The sequence below is a fragment of the Panthera leo genome, chromosome A2 (genome assembly GCF_018350215.1).
Source record: "Panthera leo isolate Ple1 chromosome A2, P.leo_Ple1_pat1.1, whole genome shotgun sequence".
In the NCBI taxonomy this organism is placed as follows: Eukaryota; Metazoa; Chordata; class Mammalia; order Carnivora; family Felidae; genus Panthera; species Panthera leo.
In genome coordinates, this window is record NC_056680.1 from 99,524,297 (window position 1) to 99,542,498 (window position 18,202).

Sequence of the window (18,202 nt, forward strand, 5' to 3'; positions counted from 1 at the left end):
TATCTTTGCTTGCTAGTAGAATTTGTTGATACTTACCCTGAACAAAGAGTTGATGTCAGTTGACCTCATCTTGTTCTACCCTTTCCAATCCCTAGCCCCCTCGAACATTTGCTACCTTGATTCTGGCTTCTTGATGGATATCCAATGCATACTCTTAACTCGCTGCCTTTGCTTAAGGTGTTATTTTTCTCCCCATACTCTCCAATCTGAGAAAATTCCACTCCATGTCTCATAATACAGTGCTAACTCCTCTGTTACAGCATCTGTTATATGCCCTTCCTCCCTGACTTCCTTGAACCCTGCTGAGGCAAAAACTGACTCATTCATCTCTGTATTCCCAGCACCATATTTGTTTGGCAAATAGCAAATATTAAATAAATGTTTATTTAATTAATTCTTCTTATGATATCTAAAGAAGGTTGGAGGGTTGAAATATTATGTCCTTTTCCCAGTAGCATGCTTAGTTTTGACTTTACTATTCCAGGAACTAAGATGAGTTTCCCATAAGCAGTGGCTTTCTGGACAAAGGGATGGCAGCACAAAGACTCTCTGAAGAAGCAGCATCATGAAACATAGAAAGCAGTAGTAATAGATTCAGACACAGGGGATTAGCGTTCCCTGATAAAACCATGATTATATTAGCTGGTTTTGTGTAAAGTGCTTGAAATCCCTTCTGTCCTGCCTCAGATGGTACAGAACCTTGTAATCCTACCTTTGCCTCTATAGTGGTGTCTCTTCTCATTCAGTGGCAAATGCGTAATAACTCAGACCAGGTAACAAGGTAGACTGGGAGGATGTTTAGTGATTGACATGAGTGTGCTCAAATAAAAATATACAGCTAAAATTAATAGAGCAAGTTAGAATTCTGATGAGGCAATACAAAAAGAGAAGTGATCATAACAGCAAGACTTCCCAGGTACGTAACATGTAAAAGGCAAGCGAATGTGTAGGGAGGAGGGCAGGGACTTTGCCTGCAGACAACATAGTCTTCCAATGTAACACTTGCAACAATAGTTGTGTTTCAGAGGATTTTCTAAAGTACTGGAGTCTGGGGCCACAAAACAGTAAAGAACTAATGTACCCACTTGGTCTGTAGACAAGATCCAACAATTCCACAGACACTAGAGAACATGTACATGGTACTATTCTAGACTCTCTCTAACACCTACAAAATAAAGGGAAAATTGTTAATCCCAAGGAAAAAAAAAAAAACCACAATCAGGAGCCAAACAAAGCAAGAGTCACAATCTAATTATTGCCATAAGCTTCAAGAATCTGTAGCCAGTGAAAGAAATGGAAAATCCTGCAGGAAATCAGAGAAGCCCACCACTACCTGGCTCCACAGAGCCCCTGTCCTGCCCACCTCACCATCACCTTCCAAAAGTTTATTGATAAATTGACAAAATTCTCAGAATTCTCAGTGATGTTACGCATGGAGAGAAGAAAGCTGAGTAGATTTTTTTTCTTTCAAAATGGAAGGCACATAAGTGGCTGACAGAAACTCATGAAGCCAGGAAAGAGAACAGAGCTGACTCTTCAAGGGGAGAGCAGGGGGGCTCCTAGGTCACACAGAAATCAAAGTCCAAGAGGGCCCCTCACAAGAAAGGAGCAGACCCTCCAAACAGGGAATGGATATGGAATAAGACATTGCACAAAATCTCAGGGGAGGGGCGCCTGGGTGGCTCAGTCAGTTGAGCGTCCGACTTCGGCTCAGGTCATGATCTCACAGTCTGTGGGTTCGAGCCCCACATCGGGCTCTGTGCTGACAGCTCAGAGCCTGGAGCCTGCTTTCAATCCTGCGTCTCCCTCTCTCTCTGCCCTTCCCCCACCTCACTTTGTCTCACTCTGTCTCTCAAAAATAAGCAAATGTAAAAAAAAATTAAAAACAAAATCTCAGGGGAAAGAGCAGTCTAGGTACTCAGATTGCACTCCACCTCATCCAAACTTCCCAGCCTTTGTCATTCCCTCAGGCTAAGAAGAGCGAGCAGAACACAAAATTCCTAGTCATCAGTAGGAAAAATATCTCCAATGTTATAGGAACAGAGTTACGTAGCACTCCACTTTCACTTTGTCCAGAGCCACCCAAGCAACATCAAGATGGAGAGAATGTCCCAGAAACTGTGCAAATATACTATATACTGTATGAGGATTCTCCAGAGAAACAGAACCAACAGGAGGCATGGGGTGAGGGTGAAGGCGTGCGCTTGTGTGGAGAAGGAGACAGAGATTGATTTTAAAGAATCAATTAAGGATTTTAAGGAATTAGCTCACACAGTTGTGGGGGTTCACAAATCTAAAATCTGCAAGGTAGGCTGGCAGGCTGGAAATACAGCAAGAAACTGATGTCTTGAGAGTAAAGGCAATCCGAAGGCAAGAATTTCCTTTTTGAAGGGCCTCAGCTTCTTTCTTTTAAAACCTTCAACTGCTTACATGAATCCCACCCATATAATGGAGATTGTAATGGCTCTACCCAAAGGCTACAGATTTAAATATTCATTACATCTAAAAATACTTTCATGGCAACATTTGGAGTGGTGTTTGACGAAACAACTGGGCAACATAGCCTAGCGAAGTTGACACATAAAATTAACCATTGATAAACACACACATAGCCACCTAGAGTAATAATAATAGTTAACATTCATTGCATGGGCTAGACACTGGCCTTTATAGTTCACAGGTATTTACTCATTCAATTCCCACAGCAACCTTATGAGATAAGTACTATTTATTATCCTGTTTGACAGATTAGAAAATTGAGGCAGGGAGTGCTTCAGTAACTTGTCCAAGGCCACATGGCTAGCAAGTGGCTAAGCCAGCATTAAAATTGGTAGCACTCGCTCAAAACTCATGCATTTTACCACCGACCTAGAAGAAAACGTAACTCAGGAAACAGAAGGATATTCCCTCAATTACTTCATACTAAAAACATCTTCATAAGAGCATGCATACAATAAGAGCATACCACCAAAATAATAAAGCAATCAAATGAGACAAAAAAGGAAATTACTAGTCTCTGAGAAGAAACTGGAGACTATACAACACGATTATGGAAATAATAAGTAAATTAGAAACAGCAAGTATAGTATAGACAAAAGTGAACTACTGACACAAAGAAGAAAGAGTTCAGACAATCTAAGTGAATGCAGATGAAAAGGGCAAAAAATTAAAGCAAATCAGAAAAATATTAGAGGCATGAAATATTGTCTTACAATATTACATAAATATATATAAATAAATATATACCAGGACACAAAGAAAAAGATCATAATATTCTTTTTTGTTGTTAAGTTTATTTTCAGAGAGAGAAAAAGAGCACACGCCAGTGAGTGCAGTGAGAGATGTGGGGCTCTATCCCATGAACCGTGAGATCATGACTTGACCCAAAATCAAGAGTCAGACTCTCAACAGACTGAGCCACCCAGGTGCCCTGCCCATAATATTCTTGAAGTGGAATTTCCACCTCAGTAATATGTTCACAGACAGAATAAAATAAAATTTCCCTAAAGTAAAGAAAGAGAATAATCTGCAAAACCAAAACAGTTCATGATACTCCAAGAAAATTAGATGTAAGATGATCAACAAGGCATATCCTAACTGAACTACTGAATGTCAAATATAAAGAAAGACTTTCTCAGATATTCAAGCAAAAACGCAAAACACATACAAGCAAGGGGAAAAACTGTCCCACCTCAGAATTCTCCAGGACACCCGAGGCAATGGAGCAATATCCACAAAGTCCTGGGAAAATGAAGCATAATTTTAAACTACTTTAACTAATCAAGATGTTTTTCGAGCTCAGAAGCCCCTGACAGATATATGCTAGCATGAAAGAACTCAAGGAATGCAGTATGCCTGCTTTCTTCTTAAGGAAAATAATGTGCTTGACAATGATATCCAGCCGAATCAGAGATGAAAAATAAACAAGAAAGGCAAAGCTAGGTTAAAAGGCTCGTGGCGAACAATGAATTTGTTTAAGTATAGAACGAACAGTAGACAACTAATGGAAATATGGTAGTAAAATTAAATGTGAATGTTATAAACCTCAATAATGTTCAAATAATTGTATAACTACGAAAATTGGGAGGTGGGGGGAAGGGGTAATGGGAGGAAGTTAATGCCCTCATCTTTCAAAACAGAGAATAAATAGATATTGTCTGAATATCTATTGTTTTAAGTATTACATGCTAGCCTCTAACGTTTATTCCTAAATCTTGTTTTTGAACATTAACAGATTCTTTTACAGAAAAAAGTATCTTGTGAAGAAATTTTTCACTTTTGTTTTGACTTCTACTTAAGACAAATAAAATATAAATTACTACCTGTCATTAAAAATACTTGTAAGGGTCCAATCCTACTTTCATAACTTTTACTCACCTACTGCTCTATTCTTCGATTGATATAATATGCCTAGAGCAACACTCATAATGATGTTCTTTCAATGCGTAGGGTGGCAATTTCTGAGTTTTGAGTAATTTTTTAAAAAATATATTATTGAACTTTTCTGCATTGCTTTATTCCTTATAAAGAGTACATCACATCTTATTTTTCAAAACAAACAGGCAACTCTTTTCCCTTTAAAAATTGTGAGCAGTATATCAAGATGTTACCAGTGGTTCATTCTAGGTTATGATAAAATTGAGTGATAGCAATTTTTTCTTTGTACTTTTCTGTAAGCTTTTAATTTACAAACATAAATAATGATTTACTAACTACTTACTTTTCCACCATTCTACTTCTCATACATATGTATTTTATTAATATGTATATTTTCACAAAGTTGATGCTCTGGGAAATAAAGCACATAAAGAGCCTAAATATCTCAAATGAAACAAATAAAGAATGTAAGTATCCCAAGCCCTGCAATGTTCAAGGAGAAAGCATGTCAGTAAGTGCATGATCTTACCAGGAACACTAAGTTAGCAATTAATGAATGACATGGAAAAAGTGAGTAACGAGTTCTTTGACCACTTGTCTATCTCATTATTGTTTATTACTCAATCCTATGAAAGAGCCAACAGGGAAGAAATTGTGAAGAAAAAGCTGTCCTTATTGTTACCTCAAATACCACGTCATCAACAAAGAAACAAACAAAAAATTAATCTAAAATGCCGCCCTTTAGGTATGGAATTTTACTAGCTGGAGAGGGACATAAATACATATCTGCTTATATTAAAATAACCACAATAACAGTAATAATAAAAGGATAAACTGAGAGCCTAAAAAGTAATAGTAAAGAAGGAAATAGAGGGGCTGGGAGTGAAACTACATTCCTTTGAATACATTATGTTTTGAATGTTTGCATTTGGAATATGTATTTTACATAATGTTAAATAAAACATAAAAAGCAATCCCTAAAACTCAAGAGCAAAATGAGCAAATGAACCATGTGTATAAAAGTTGGTAGCATAACCAAACAGAGAAAAAACTTTTAAGTGACTTTAAAACACTGTAAGTTTACTGAACAGACCTAATGTGGTATATCCTAAGGACAAAAGGAATTGTAAATAAACACTCTTGATCTGCTTCCAATAACTGTACTGTTAATTATGTTGGCATTGTGTATTGAGATAAAGCAAATGAGTAATCATATTGATGTCACTGGGAACTGGGACTTTTTGGCATGGAAGAAAAGGTGCAAGGGAAGACCGTAGAGTGTCCTGATCTGGATAGAAAGTGTCAGCATACGTTCATTCACAATTTTATATACACCCACACCCACTTACACATTTTCAGCTCTATTCATTGAAAAGATCTTGAAACAATGAAGAACTCTGTGGCAATGTGCACCCATAATGCCCAGATTATAATCTCTAATTATCATTTCTAATTCAAAGGAAACAAGACCTCCTTAATGCAAACTGCAGGTCTGAGACAGGAAATATAAAAGGTAAACGTGAAATATCTTGTCAGACGAAAAAACAAAAAGCCATTAAAGCCCATTTAAGGCATATCAAAAGCTTCAGGAGCCAATTTTGAAAAGTCCTGCTGGCCAAGAATTGGGATAATCTAAGCATCAATTAGAAGACTTCAAAGGAGTGAAATACTTCAAATGTGTTTAAGTCCACGAAGTCATAATAATCCTAAATTTGGGGAGAGGAGGCCACATACGAATGTGTTAACTTCCTAAATCATTATTTTTAAAATTGGCAAAGGGAAGTAATTAAGCATTTATCCCATGTTTCCTATATCAGCTCTTAGAGTAATTAAATGGTTGTTGAGGAAAAGTTGCTCTTTATATAGAAGAAATAGTCTAGCTAATAAATTAATAAATGACAAAATCAGAATAAGCCTATTTTGAAAGTACTAATGAATTAATGGATCTAGAAAATGATCATCAATATCTGCTAACATCTCAAAGGGAGGAACAACCAGGTATCATGCATTTCGTTAACAACACATGGTCTTGTCAGAAAACCTGAACCCACATAGGATGAAGCTTCTAGGTACCATTACCAATTAACAGGAAAGAGGACAGAGGAACAAGGTAAAAGAAACCATCAGGAGGCAATCAGCAAACTCCAGAATGTAGTACACTTTACTGACCGGTTTTATCCATAAACTACAAGAAGGGAGCAGTGATGGAGAGAGGAGAGCTATTGGTTAGGGTACATTTAAGAAATAAGTGAACCAATTTCAGTGTATGGACTTCATTACAATTCTGATTTCAACTATTAAACTCTGTGGAGGAGGGGTTTATGAAACAATGAGGGATACTTGAACATTAACCAGATATTTAATGTGATAAGGACTTATTTGATATTATTTTTAGGTGGAATAATGGCACGGTTCTGCTTTTGTATTTTTTAATCCTTACCATCTTTATAGACATGTTGAAATATTCACCATTGAAATGATATCTGGAATTTGCTTTAAAATAATCTGAGTGGAGGGGAAATAGGAAAGGTTTGTCCATAAAACTTGCAAATGGTTTCAAGTGAATGATTCTCTCTACTTTTGTATATAATTTCCCACATAAGAAGTTATAAATACAAAAATAGAATGCCTCACCCTGTGAGGATGGCTGTAAAGAAATGAGATAGAGATGTGGGAATTTCAAAATTCAGGACTATTTAAGAAAGAACAGCAAATGTGAGAGGAAAAAACATTACTGACTTAAGCGAATTGCAAAAAAAAATGTTATTTCCTTTATGCGGTATACTAAACACATCAGAATTAATTGAAAAATGTTAATACTTACTTAGCAAAGAGGAGAAAACAGCTGCACCCAAGATACCTCATTTGATTCATTTAGAGATGAAAGAAATGTGTCTGCAAGGTGAAACCATGGACTCATGGAAAGCTGTGATTTCTGTACAGACATTATTTGTCTAATAGTTTCATATTGTTAATGACCATCCAGTTAGCATCTTCATTACACTTATTTTCATATACAGGAGAAATCAGTGGATGATCTGTAGAATCCTTTAATGACATCCAGTAAGGATCCTGTACATGGTCTCGCCGGTGTCTTAGTCTTCAGCGAGAAAGGGTAGGAGAGAACAGAAAACGTCCTCTTCCAACCCCTGTTCCTGGATGTGTGAAGGAAGAGGATTTTGCTAGCTTGGAACAAAAGATATCCTAGGATGGCACTGATACAAAAGTTCTACGTGTATCGCCACGTTTAAATTCTCCTTTCTCCAAAATGTAAAATACATCTGCTTTCCATCCTCTGAAATGCTATAGGACTGAAAATCCTTTTGTAATGCTGGAGAAACGCCAGTATTCTATCTGGTTTGGGAGAAGGATGCTCTGCTCATAGAAGATACTATATCTCAGAAACACTTAAGACACTGCAGATGAGATAGAAGGGGGGAAAAAAAAGCCTTTTCCTTCCATTTGAAATGCTCTTCTTAGCATAATTTCCGACGACAGTATCTTAATACCTTAAGTTATTTGGCCATCCTTAAAAGTGCAACTTATTCTGACGTCTCAAGGGACAAAAAAGTTACGGAAGTCCGAGGAATGAGTCACTTTGCTCAATTTTGATGAGTAATCTCAGGTGTCATGGAACCTCTTTCCGAAGGAGAGGGGAGGGGACGTCAGCTCTGCAGACGGAAGAAGACGGGCCGCTCGGGATTGGATGGCGAGATCTCGATTTTCCCAAAGTTGCGTCATTTCGAACCCAATTGGGTCCAGATGTTATGGGCACCGACGGGTTACCGTCTCGGAAACTCTCAATCAGACGCAAGCGAAAGGAGAGGAGGCGGTTAATTAAAAATTGAGCAGAAAGTCGCGTGGGGAGCGTGTCACGTGGGCCTCGGGGCTCGTCGGGGCTCAGATAAATACCGCGCGGCACCGAGCGGGCAAAAGAGCGCGCCGCTGCCTCCACCACCACCTCGGAGACCGAGAGCGCAGAGCGCCCCGCGTGCGCTCAGAGCAGCCAGAGGAATCCTTCGGGCCTGCCCGCCGCAGTAAGTGCCCGCGCCGCGCATCGCTCCGAGGTGGCGGGTGGCCACGCTGGATGGGCCGCTGGAGCGAGGGACAGCGGGAGGACTGCGGGGGGACAGCGGGGCGACGGGTATCCCAAACGCCAAAGCCCCTCATTGTTACCCACCTGCAGAGCCTGCTGGCTTGAAGGTATGAATCGGTGGGTCTGGGGCGGAAGGAGTCGGGTTCCAGGGAGAAAGGGATTTGAGAAGCTTTGGGGCATGATTATCTTTCCTAAGGCGTACAAGGTATCCTTTAGGCTTTTTATCCCTCGGTTCAATCGGCCCTGATTTGGCTGTGGGACCAGAAATTATGCTGCCCAAACTCTTGGATAACCATCCCCAATATGTACATTTTTTCCTCCCCACAATTCCCAGAAATCCAACATGAAAATCATCGTGGCCTTGGCCGTCTTTTTTCTCATCTCCACTCAACTGTTCGCAGAAGAAATCGGAGATAACGATGATCTGAATTACTGGTCCGACAGCGCCCAGATCAAGGTGAGAACGGGTCTCCAGCCGGCGCGCGCCGTTTTTCCAGGCCTAGGGGGCCATCACTTCCCCTGCGATAACATTCTAGTTAGCCTGGGAGACACCGTGACCGCGACCAGGGGCGGTGGAGGCGCGCGGGGAGTGGGGGGGGGGGGGCTGTAAAGGAACGCCATTCCCCGGGGCCCGCACGATATTTTTGTGCCCAGGATCCCAAGTTTCCTCCCGGGGTCTGCGCCGTCGGGTCTCGGGAACTCCCGGGGGGAGGGGGGTCCTCATAAGGCTGAAAACCTCACAAGGTTTCATCCTGGGGTAACGGAGATTTCGGGGACTCCAGTCTACCTGCAAGGACCGGGTGTTTGGAAACGGCTGGGCAGCGGCAGAAGGGGGCGCGCCCAACGCTGGTAGAAGCAGGGGCAAAGGGCAAGTTGCTGGGGGCTTCGAAGGGCGGGGTGGGTGGGAAGGTAGCTTCCAGCCTTGACTTTTATTTTGCTGACCCGAGGACGGAGCCGCGAGTTTTCTTTTACTGGGCTCGCAAGCTATTCCTGCAAGGGGGCGCGCCTCGAGGGAACAGTAAAAGTCTCGCGGTGCAGGTCTCCAGTAAAGCGTTGTCATTCCCTCCCCACTCCCGCCACACACCTGTGTGCGTTTAGGGCGGTCAGGCGTCTCCAAAGCCCGCGCCAGAGTCCAGAGAAAGTCAGGTGGCCGCGCGACAGATGAGCGGAGGGTCTCCAAGCTAGGAGCAAAAAGCGGAAAGCGTGCAGAGCTCGGGGATGCCGCGCCGCCTGCTAACCATCGGGGGCGGGGCTGGGGGGTGGAGGCGCGGCTAGAACCGAGTTCCGCCGGGAGGGGTGTAGGAAGGGAGCTCCCTGGCTAGGACCCCACTCCGCCCCGGCGCGGGGAAGCCGGGCCTCCTCTCGCCTCCCTTTGGGGCGAGCTTTCGGGCCCTGGCGGCGGTGGTGCCCGCAGCCGAGCTTCTCCCAAGGCTGGCGCGCACCACTGGAATGATTCGGGTTTCCCGGCGCCACGCGCTGGTTGCCTACACGCTCGTTTGTCTGTGCGTCCGCCCCCAGGAGGAGCTGCCCGAGCCCTTTGAGCATCTTGTGCAGAGAATCGCCCGGAGACCCAAGCCTCAGCAGTTCTTCGGATTAATGGGCAAACGGGATGCTGGTGAGATAGGCAGCCATCCCTCTCTCTGTCTCTCTGAGCAGTCGCCCTCTCTCCCCGTCGCCTCTTCTCAGAGCTCCCAGTCTCTCTTGCTCTTTGAGTAGAAGTTTCCATCCTAAAATGGATATATCCCCGAGGAGCGACTCTGGCCTTCACCCACCAACACACACACCAGTCCGCGGAGGGAGGGAGAGATCGTTTGCGCGTGCCTCACACAATTAGAGTGACCCAAATCAAGAACGGAGACCAGCCTTAGCTGAGCTCTGCCTTGACTGAAGATCCAAAATGACAAAGCGGAAGGCGCGGGGCCTCCAGGGGGGCTAACTGCCTGTGGAAACCCATTTTAGACCATTGGGGTTAGATTAGATTCAGGTGCCTCATGTCTCGTGATAGAAATATTGTTACCTTTTATTTGTCACATCAGTGGAACGTGCAAATAGTTAATGTCAATTCATCTTTTGTCAGATTCCTCAATTGAAAAACAAGTGGCCCTGTTAAAGGCTCTTTATGGTAAACATTTCTATAAATCTTTATTTTACTAATGTGAATGCACATGTAGGAAAGAAAGTCTTTTATGGGCTGAAATAGATTCTTGGTCATACCTGTTTAATAAAACTATAGACTTGTATCCATCTCTGAATGTCAAATAGTAGTCCCGCCCCGAGATATGGTTCTTATATGAAAACAGGTGGTGTGGCCTAACAGTTACTGTTAGGCTTCAGGGGCCTAATAGTTCTGGGTTTAAATCTGGCCCATAGAAGGCCCTCAAAAATACTCCCTTTGGAATATTTTTGGTTGCTATTCTGTTTTTATCATTAACAATTTGGTTAGCATTTATGGTTCTGCTATATTCCTCAGGATAGTACAGGAATGGGAAATGTTAGGTATTTTAAAAATCAACATATTTTATAATTCTCTTTTAAAAATGTAGCGTCTTTAAAACAAATCTGTTGCTCTGCTAACTTGGCCTTTCTTTCTTCTAGGGCATGGCCAGATCTCTCATAAAAGTAAGTTTCTAATTATTTTGAATAATTTTGACATTTACCAATGCAAAGGTAAATTAGATTGAATTTCATTTTATATCTTCTGTAATAATTTAGGACTTAGTATTTTTAATGAAGACGGTATTAGAAGGGGGGAGACTCCTATTAATTATATCCAGAATAGGTTTGTTCAAAGCTGTTTTTTAGACCTGGCTACCTACCAAAATGATGCATTATGTTAAAAATCCTTTTAACTCCTACCTAACCTGTTGCTGAATTCCTTATCCATGGAAACTGTGAGATAATAAATGTTTATTGTTGTTTAAGTGCAAAAAAAAAAAAAAAAAGCAAGAAGAAATCCTTTAACTCCTATAAATTGTTAGTTTTAGATAAGAATTTCAGTCCAGGGGTAAAAATCCACAACAGAGTCCTCTCCTTTCACACACACCCTCTCCCATCCCTTACCACCTCCACTGCAAAAACAAAAACAATAACAATAAGCATTTATAGGCATCTCCTAACATTTCAGTCTGCTAGGTCTCCTGAGGACATCATGCATTAGGGTCATCCAACAGCCAATTGAGAGGATCGAGTGAACGAGTAGAGAATCCATAGTAAAGAGAGCTAGAAATGCAGTTTTTTGATCCCATAATTGATCTATCAAAGTTCAGGGAAATATTTCATAGGGCAGTGGAGATGGCAGACTTGTGGCACTTGACGTTCATTAGATCTTAGTTTTCCAGTTAGTAGAGCTCAAGTTGACAGGAAGTCCCCCCGGGTCCATCTCAATCCTACTCACTTACCCCAGGGTCCACTCACATCTCCTACTTAGACTTGGGTTCACTGGCTGGCAGAGGAAGTCACGTTTAAACAGCAGTCCTATTCTCAAATAATACAGTTTAAACCACGAGACCTTGTGCCACTAAAGTTGAAATAGTAAGCTTTCCCGAAAGCTTTATGTTTGAAAATAAATCTATCTTATTCCTATTTACATTGTAAAGATTTGACTTTGAAGGGAATTGTATATAGCAAAATTCTATATGATGAAAATAAATGTGCTCTATTAGTGTGAAAACACACTTTTCCAAAAGGAGTATTTTTTTAAAATCCAACAAAATAAAAATAGTGACCTTCTAGAAGTTTATAATCATCAGGTGCAAGGATCTACTCAACTAAGGTTCAGCTCCTGAGAAATAACAACGTAGTCAGAGACACAAGGACATCTACTTGAATATTTCTGTTTGTGAAGTTAACCCCCTAAAAGTCAAAGCTAGCTTAAATAGCAACAATATTTAAAACATATATGAGCAGATAGAATGTAATATGAATAAAGTGTACTTGCTAATATTTAGACATAGAATTAAGAAAAATGCTTTCTTTTGTATTGTTTAATGTCATTTGTAAGACTTATTAGGAATCATCATTTCTTCAGTCTCCCCAAAACTTGAAATGGTTATGTATTTATTATATAGGCATATATTCAAAAGCTTGCTTTTCTTCGGTACAAGTTTTAACCGTTGATTTCCTCGAAGATCTACATATTGAAATACCCCTAAATGTATTTTTTCAGGGCATAAAACAGATTCCTTTGTTGGACTAATGGGCAAAAGAGCTTTAAATTCTGGTATGTATAAAACCATGACTGAAAATAGACAATATCTTAAATCTATATTTTTTTCTAAAGCTTAATTTTCAAAGTACTAAAAAGGCATAATAAATTCAAAATGAGTATTTGTGATGAAAAAAATGTAACTGCAATAAATAAGTCCAGGCATGGATTTGTAGCTGATTAAGCTAATATCACCCAGGATGCATCGATCTTTCTCAAACCATCAGCCTTCCCAGCATCTCTCCCACGTAATTCTTACTTAACCTGAATCCTTGGGCTAGTCTACTACTCTTCCCCTTATATTTGTTACATCAGCCACACTTAACTTCACTGAACTAAGAGAGGAAGGGTATGTGGTGAAATAAGACCAGGTTTCACTTACTACCAAGGTAATTTGAAAGTCTTAGAACACATTACATCCGGCAGTCTTTCAGCACAACATAAACAAAACACTATTTCCATTTATACAGATCACTTGCTCTTTATGAAGTTGTAAAGACTCAAACTCGAAACATCCTGATGGATGTTTGAGAGTATGAGAATGACATAGTCCATCCCAGTGCCTTCAAAAAGGAACATGATCAAGCCACCCTGAAGGGCTGTGATCCCTTCCGGCTGCAAAACTGAGCGTGAAAGGATGCCACAGTTCTCTTAACCCAGTTTAATCTTGGATAAGTCTTTCACTTACCATAAAGGCTGCATATTTCCTTGCCTCTCTTTAGTTTGTCTTCTGTGAAAAGGCCTCATACGTAGATCTGAAAACCCACTCACCATACCATTTTTCAATGTGAAGTAATTCCTATATCCTTTTCATAGAGACTGATTTTTTTGTAAAGCACATTCAGCTTTTATAATGATTAGGTTCCTTAGGAAAGCTATTCAAACTATTTTACGTTCAATGGAAAGAGAATTATAGTACTAATCAAGTAATTAATTAGAAAGCAACTGCATGACTCAATCATTTAGAATATTGCAAGTTTTTAGAAAATCTGTAACTAAGAAGTGCTGGCATAATTATCTGAAAAATTTGTGTGAAAGTGATGTATCCCTACTATGGGTTCCGTACCTTCCAAATCTAGATATGACATTCGTATACCCGTGTCAGTAATTTTGGGGCTGCTCAAGTTAAAATTTTGAAGAAGTTAACAATGTGCCTAATGAAAAGCTTGAAATTATCTTACCACATGCTATCCTCTAGCTTTTGGAAATGGAATATAAATTTAAACCACCCTGGCTTGTAGCAGAAATGTACACCAGCTCTTATACAACTGTGGTCTTCTTGATAATCCTATTAGTCACCAGCTATCTATTTCCAGAATTAATACAGGTATCAGAACATGGTTAATTTTACAAATAATACAGATATTGTGCAATTTACACAGATCAAATGCTTTTAAATGTAGGTAGGGTAATCATATAATTACAGATAAATAGAATCACTAGAATGAATCAGAATCAATTTATGACTAAATCTTCACTCCTCCATTCAGTTAAGAAAATGTAAAAGGGAAAAATGGGCAAAAATGTAACCTACACTCAGATCTTTTCATATGACCAGCTGAGTTAAGGCTGTGATTGTGTTCTGCAGACATCTGATTCTTAGCCTTTTGTGGTCACAGACCCCTCTGACAATCTGAGAAATCTAGAGCCCTGCTTTGTAGAGAACGCCTCATTAGCTTATGAACACACATATAGTTGTGGAGAGTTCAAGGACCAGGTAAAAAAATTCTGCTTCTGGGGAAGAGGCTATTATGTTCCAGCTGACACTAATGAGTCTTTGGTTAGTTTACATTATTTCACCTCACTTCCCTGAAGGTCAGATCCTGTTACCTGAAGCTAGTCAGGAACTGAACTTGGGCTTGCCCTCCTCTTCCTCCTTCTCCTTATACAAACAAAGCAGGATGAGAAATGGACTTTTCCTTCTCTGACAACTGCAGACCTCCTTGAAATTGCATATAATTTAATATAATATGTAATATAGTATAATTCTGGCTTTTTTTTAAGTCCAGATAGAGTATTTAAATTACTTGCTAGCCATACGTTAAGTACCTTTGGAGCAGTGATTAATCTTTCACAGGCCATTAGGCTGCTAGGAGGTAAGTTAAACTGTGTTGTATGTGGGTGGCACAATTGCCCTACCTACTGACAATGAACAAGGACAGTCCATCACTGGAAGGTATCCACAAGACAGGAGACCCTCACAGCATTAGGTACTCCTATAACAGGGATCCACAAACTTTTTCTGTAAAGAGTCAGATAGCAAATATTTCAGATTTTGTGAGCTGTGCAGTCTCCGTAGCACTACTCCTATCTGTCAATATAATACTAAAGTAGCCATAGTACATGGGTGTGGCCATGTTCCAGTAAGACATTCTTTTCTTTATTTAAAAAAAACTGTTTTAATGTTTATTTATTTTTGAGAGAGAGACAGAGTGCAAATCGGGGAGGGGCAGAGGGAGAGGAAGAGGGAGACAGAATCGGAGGCAGGCCCTAGGCTCCGAGCTGTCAGCCCAGAGCCCAATGCAGGGCTCAAACCCACAAGCTGTGAGATCGTGACCTGAGCTGAAGTTGGACGCTTAACCAGCTGAGCCCCCCAGGTGCCCCAAGATGTTATTTTCAAGAAAAGGTGGTGGGCTGGGTTTGTCCCATGACCTGTAGTTTGTTGACTCTGTCCTAGAATAGAAGTTTCACATTTTGCTTTTATCCTGCTATTTCTATTCCTGTACTTGAGGAATTATCCATTCTATAAATCCCCATGGGGCCTGCCCATACTTAAGAAAGTTGTTGGGGAGTAACACTGCAACAGATTGTGGGAATGTGCTTTGGGGACACAAAGTATATGGCAGATAAGCTGAACAACCAAGAATTCTGTGGTTAGAACACTTCCAATCAGGATGGAGACTGAAGCAAGATTGGAGGACATGCAAATAAAATTCCTAGAAATACTTCAGTGGAGGGGGGAAAGTCATGATGAGTTTTTAATAAATTCCCCTATGTCTTGAAGTTTATTTACCTCAGTGAATCCTCTTAAAAAACTCTCTACGTTCTCTTTGTTCTCAGTGGCTTACGAAAGGCGTGCGATGCAGGATTATGAAAGAAGACGTAAATAAACCAGCTAATGTGTAATTTATTGAGCTTCATTTGTGTCAGTGGCCAGTGAAAGGTAAAATGAGACATGCACTATGAGGAATAATTATTTAATAACAATTGTTTTGAGTTGAAAACTCAAAAAACTGTTTTTCATATCGTGCCAATATGTGTTGTGAAAGTGTGTTAGAATTCTAATAGGACTCCCTCAGACATAGAAGCCAGTGGTAATTCCTCAACAAGGCACAGTGTTCAATGAAAGTGAAATACAGTCTCCAAAGAAAGAAGTCATTTTTGTTTGTTGGAAGCAGTCACGTCAGCCACTGCTAAAGGAAAGGAAACTCACAGGCTTGTGCTTAATCTGTTTTCATGGTGGAAATGTACTAAGATTTGGTATAAAACTGTATCCCTGCAGCATGTTTCATGTGTTGTGACTATATAGAGATGTTTTTAAAGTTTTAATGTGATTCTAAGGTCTTCACTTCATTGTATAATGCGTTGTGAGTTAACATTTTAAATAAAAGAAAAATTACCTTGAAGATTGGGTTTTATTCTTTCATTAATAATTCTCAAACCAGCAAACTTTCTTTTAGTAGATGAAATCTGTTTGAAGCTATTTTGGCTGCTACATGGTGAAACATAAAGCAACCAAATTTCTCTTGTGGAAAATTACTACAATATAATGTTTCCCTCTCTCTCTCACACACATACACACACACACACACACACACACACACACACACACACACACACACACATGCTGTTTGTTGTTGTTGTTGTTGTTGTTGTTGGCAGCTCAGTCATTTGGCATGAGATCATTCACGAGGAAAACAATTACATTTTGTAATCCAAACAGTAAAGGATAAGTTCTGTTTATACATGCCTATGATTCCATCTTTTACAGATAAGATAATAATCTGTCTTAAAGATGCATTCCACTGGTTATTTCATCAGCAGCCCATTTAAGCCCTGCTTGGAGCTCAGGTATAAATGCATCAATGTGTGATTCTTACTAGAATTAAGATATCAAACTCTCACAAAGGTCATCAAAAGATGATACGGAAACATATGATTGAGAATACAGCATCACTCCTGTAACAAAGACAAGAGCACCTTTCTAGCATTTCTAAGGAGTCCTGTGAATTGCCAGCACCTAAAACACTCTCTAGCAGAAGCATGTGTATCAGGAATAAATACAGAGCAATCAGAGCAAGGCTTTTGTGTATTTATTTAAGGGGAAGGATTGGTAAGTGTCGTTGGAATTGTTTTCTGATTGCATAGAGAGTGTGGGATATTGACAAATGGGACAATGACTCAGGAGTAGCAATGTTTGGTGACAAAACTCCATGATTTTAGCCTGTATTAGCGACTGTTGTTGATCAATGTTAAAACCATTTGTGGGACAGGAGAGCTAAAGTGTATTTTAACCTTTATATTTTTAAATGAAAAATTTGTCTTAAACTCTAACAAACTCATTTCCTGTTACACAATACATTGAAATATTACAAAGTATAAATAATAAGCAAAATGGAGAAAATTGGCGTCATCTAGAGCCCACTCCCCAATAGTAATGTTTAACATTCTATTTAATAATAATTGCTGGGGAGCCTGGGTGGCTTAGTCAGCTGGGCACCTGACTTCCGCTCAGGTCATGACCTCTTTGTCATGCCTTTGTGAGTTCAGTCCCTGCCTCAGGCTCTGTGCTGACAGCTCGGAGCCTGGAGCCTGCTTCAGATCCTGTGTTTCCCTCCCTCTTTGCCCCTCCCCCCACTCGGGTGTGCTCTCTCAAATAAAAAATTAAAAAATAATTGCAATATATAATAATAGCTATCATATATAATCACTCAATGAGGGAAGTATTACCAGCATCAATTTACAGATGATATGAAGCTCAAGGAGATCGTGGGGTCAGAGATTATAATGAGAGGAGTCAGTACTACAAAGGGATTATCAAGGAGAAGGAGAGGAACAAATTAAAATCTAACAATGAGATTGATTAAGCAAACTGGTATATTGATACAACTGAATGTTCTGCCATCACTTAAAATGGCATTATGTGTTTAGTGACATAGAACAGGATATCTGGTATACTCTCAGGCACAAAACAATATGCCTGCATTATATATACATATTTATTTCTGCATACTCTACCAGGAAGGAACGATGCAATGGATGAGCGTGGGGTTTGAACCGCTCAAGTTTGGATCCTGGCTCCATCAGTTGAATGGCCATGTGTTGATGGGCAAGCCCCTTAACTTCTTTCTGCCTCATGATCCTCATCAGAATTGGATTAATGCTGGATTAATGCTAGTACCTGCCACTATCATACACTAGGATGCAGTGGATGGGTATCCTCTGTGGAGCTTAGGTGAGGGCTGTGGAACATGATACCTATAAAGCTTGGAGCATAGTCTCCAGCCCACAGCCAAGTATTTAGT

General features: G+C 40.2%; 1 protein-coding gene across 3 annotated transcripts; it reads left to right on the forward strand.

The window, feature by feature from the left end:
• The first annotated feature begins 8,176 nt into the window (after nt 1-8,176).
• TAC1 (tachykinin precursor 1) lies at nt 8,177-16,303 on the forward strand. 3 transcript variants are annotated; one of them, XM_042927584.1, is made up of 7 exons: nt 8,178-8,414; nt 8,808-8,930; nt 9,992-10,088; nt 10,551-10,595; nt 11,069-11,092; nt 12,639-12,692; nt 15,738-16,303. In XM_042927584.1, the coding sequence occupies exons 2-7, from the start codon at nt 8,817-8,819 to the stop codon at nt 15,785-15,787; spliced, it is 384 nt and encodes a 127-aa protein (XP_042783518.1). In that variant the 5' UTR covers nt 8,178-8,414; nt 8,808-8,816; the 3' UTR covers nt 15,788-16,303. The 3 variants fall into 3 exon arrangements, with proteins under 3 accessions (XP_042783521.1, XP_042783518.1, XP_042783520.1); XM_042927586.1 differs by lacking the exon at nt 8,178-8,414 and adding an exon at nt 8,505-8,580; XM_042927587.1 differs by lacking the exon at nt 10,551-10,595 and having other exon boundaries at nt 8,177-8,414.
• The last annotated feature ends 1,899 nt before the right edge of the window (nt 16,304-18,202 follow it).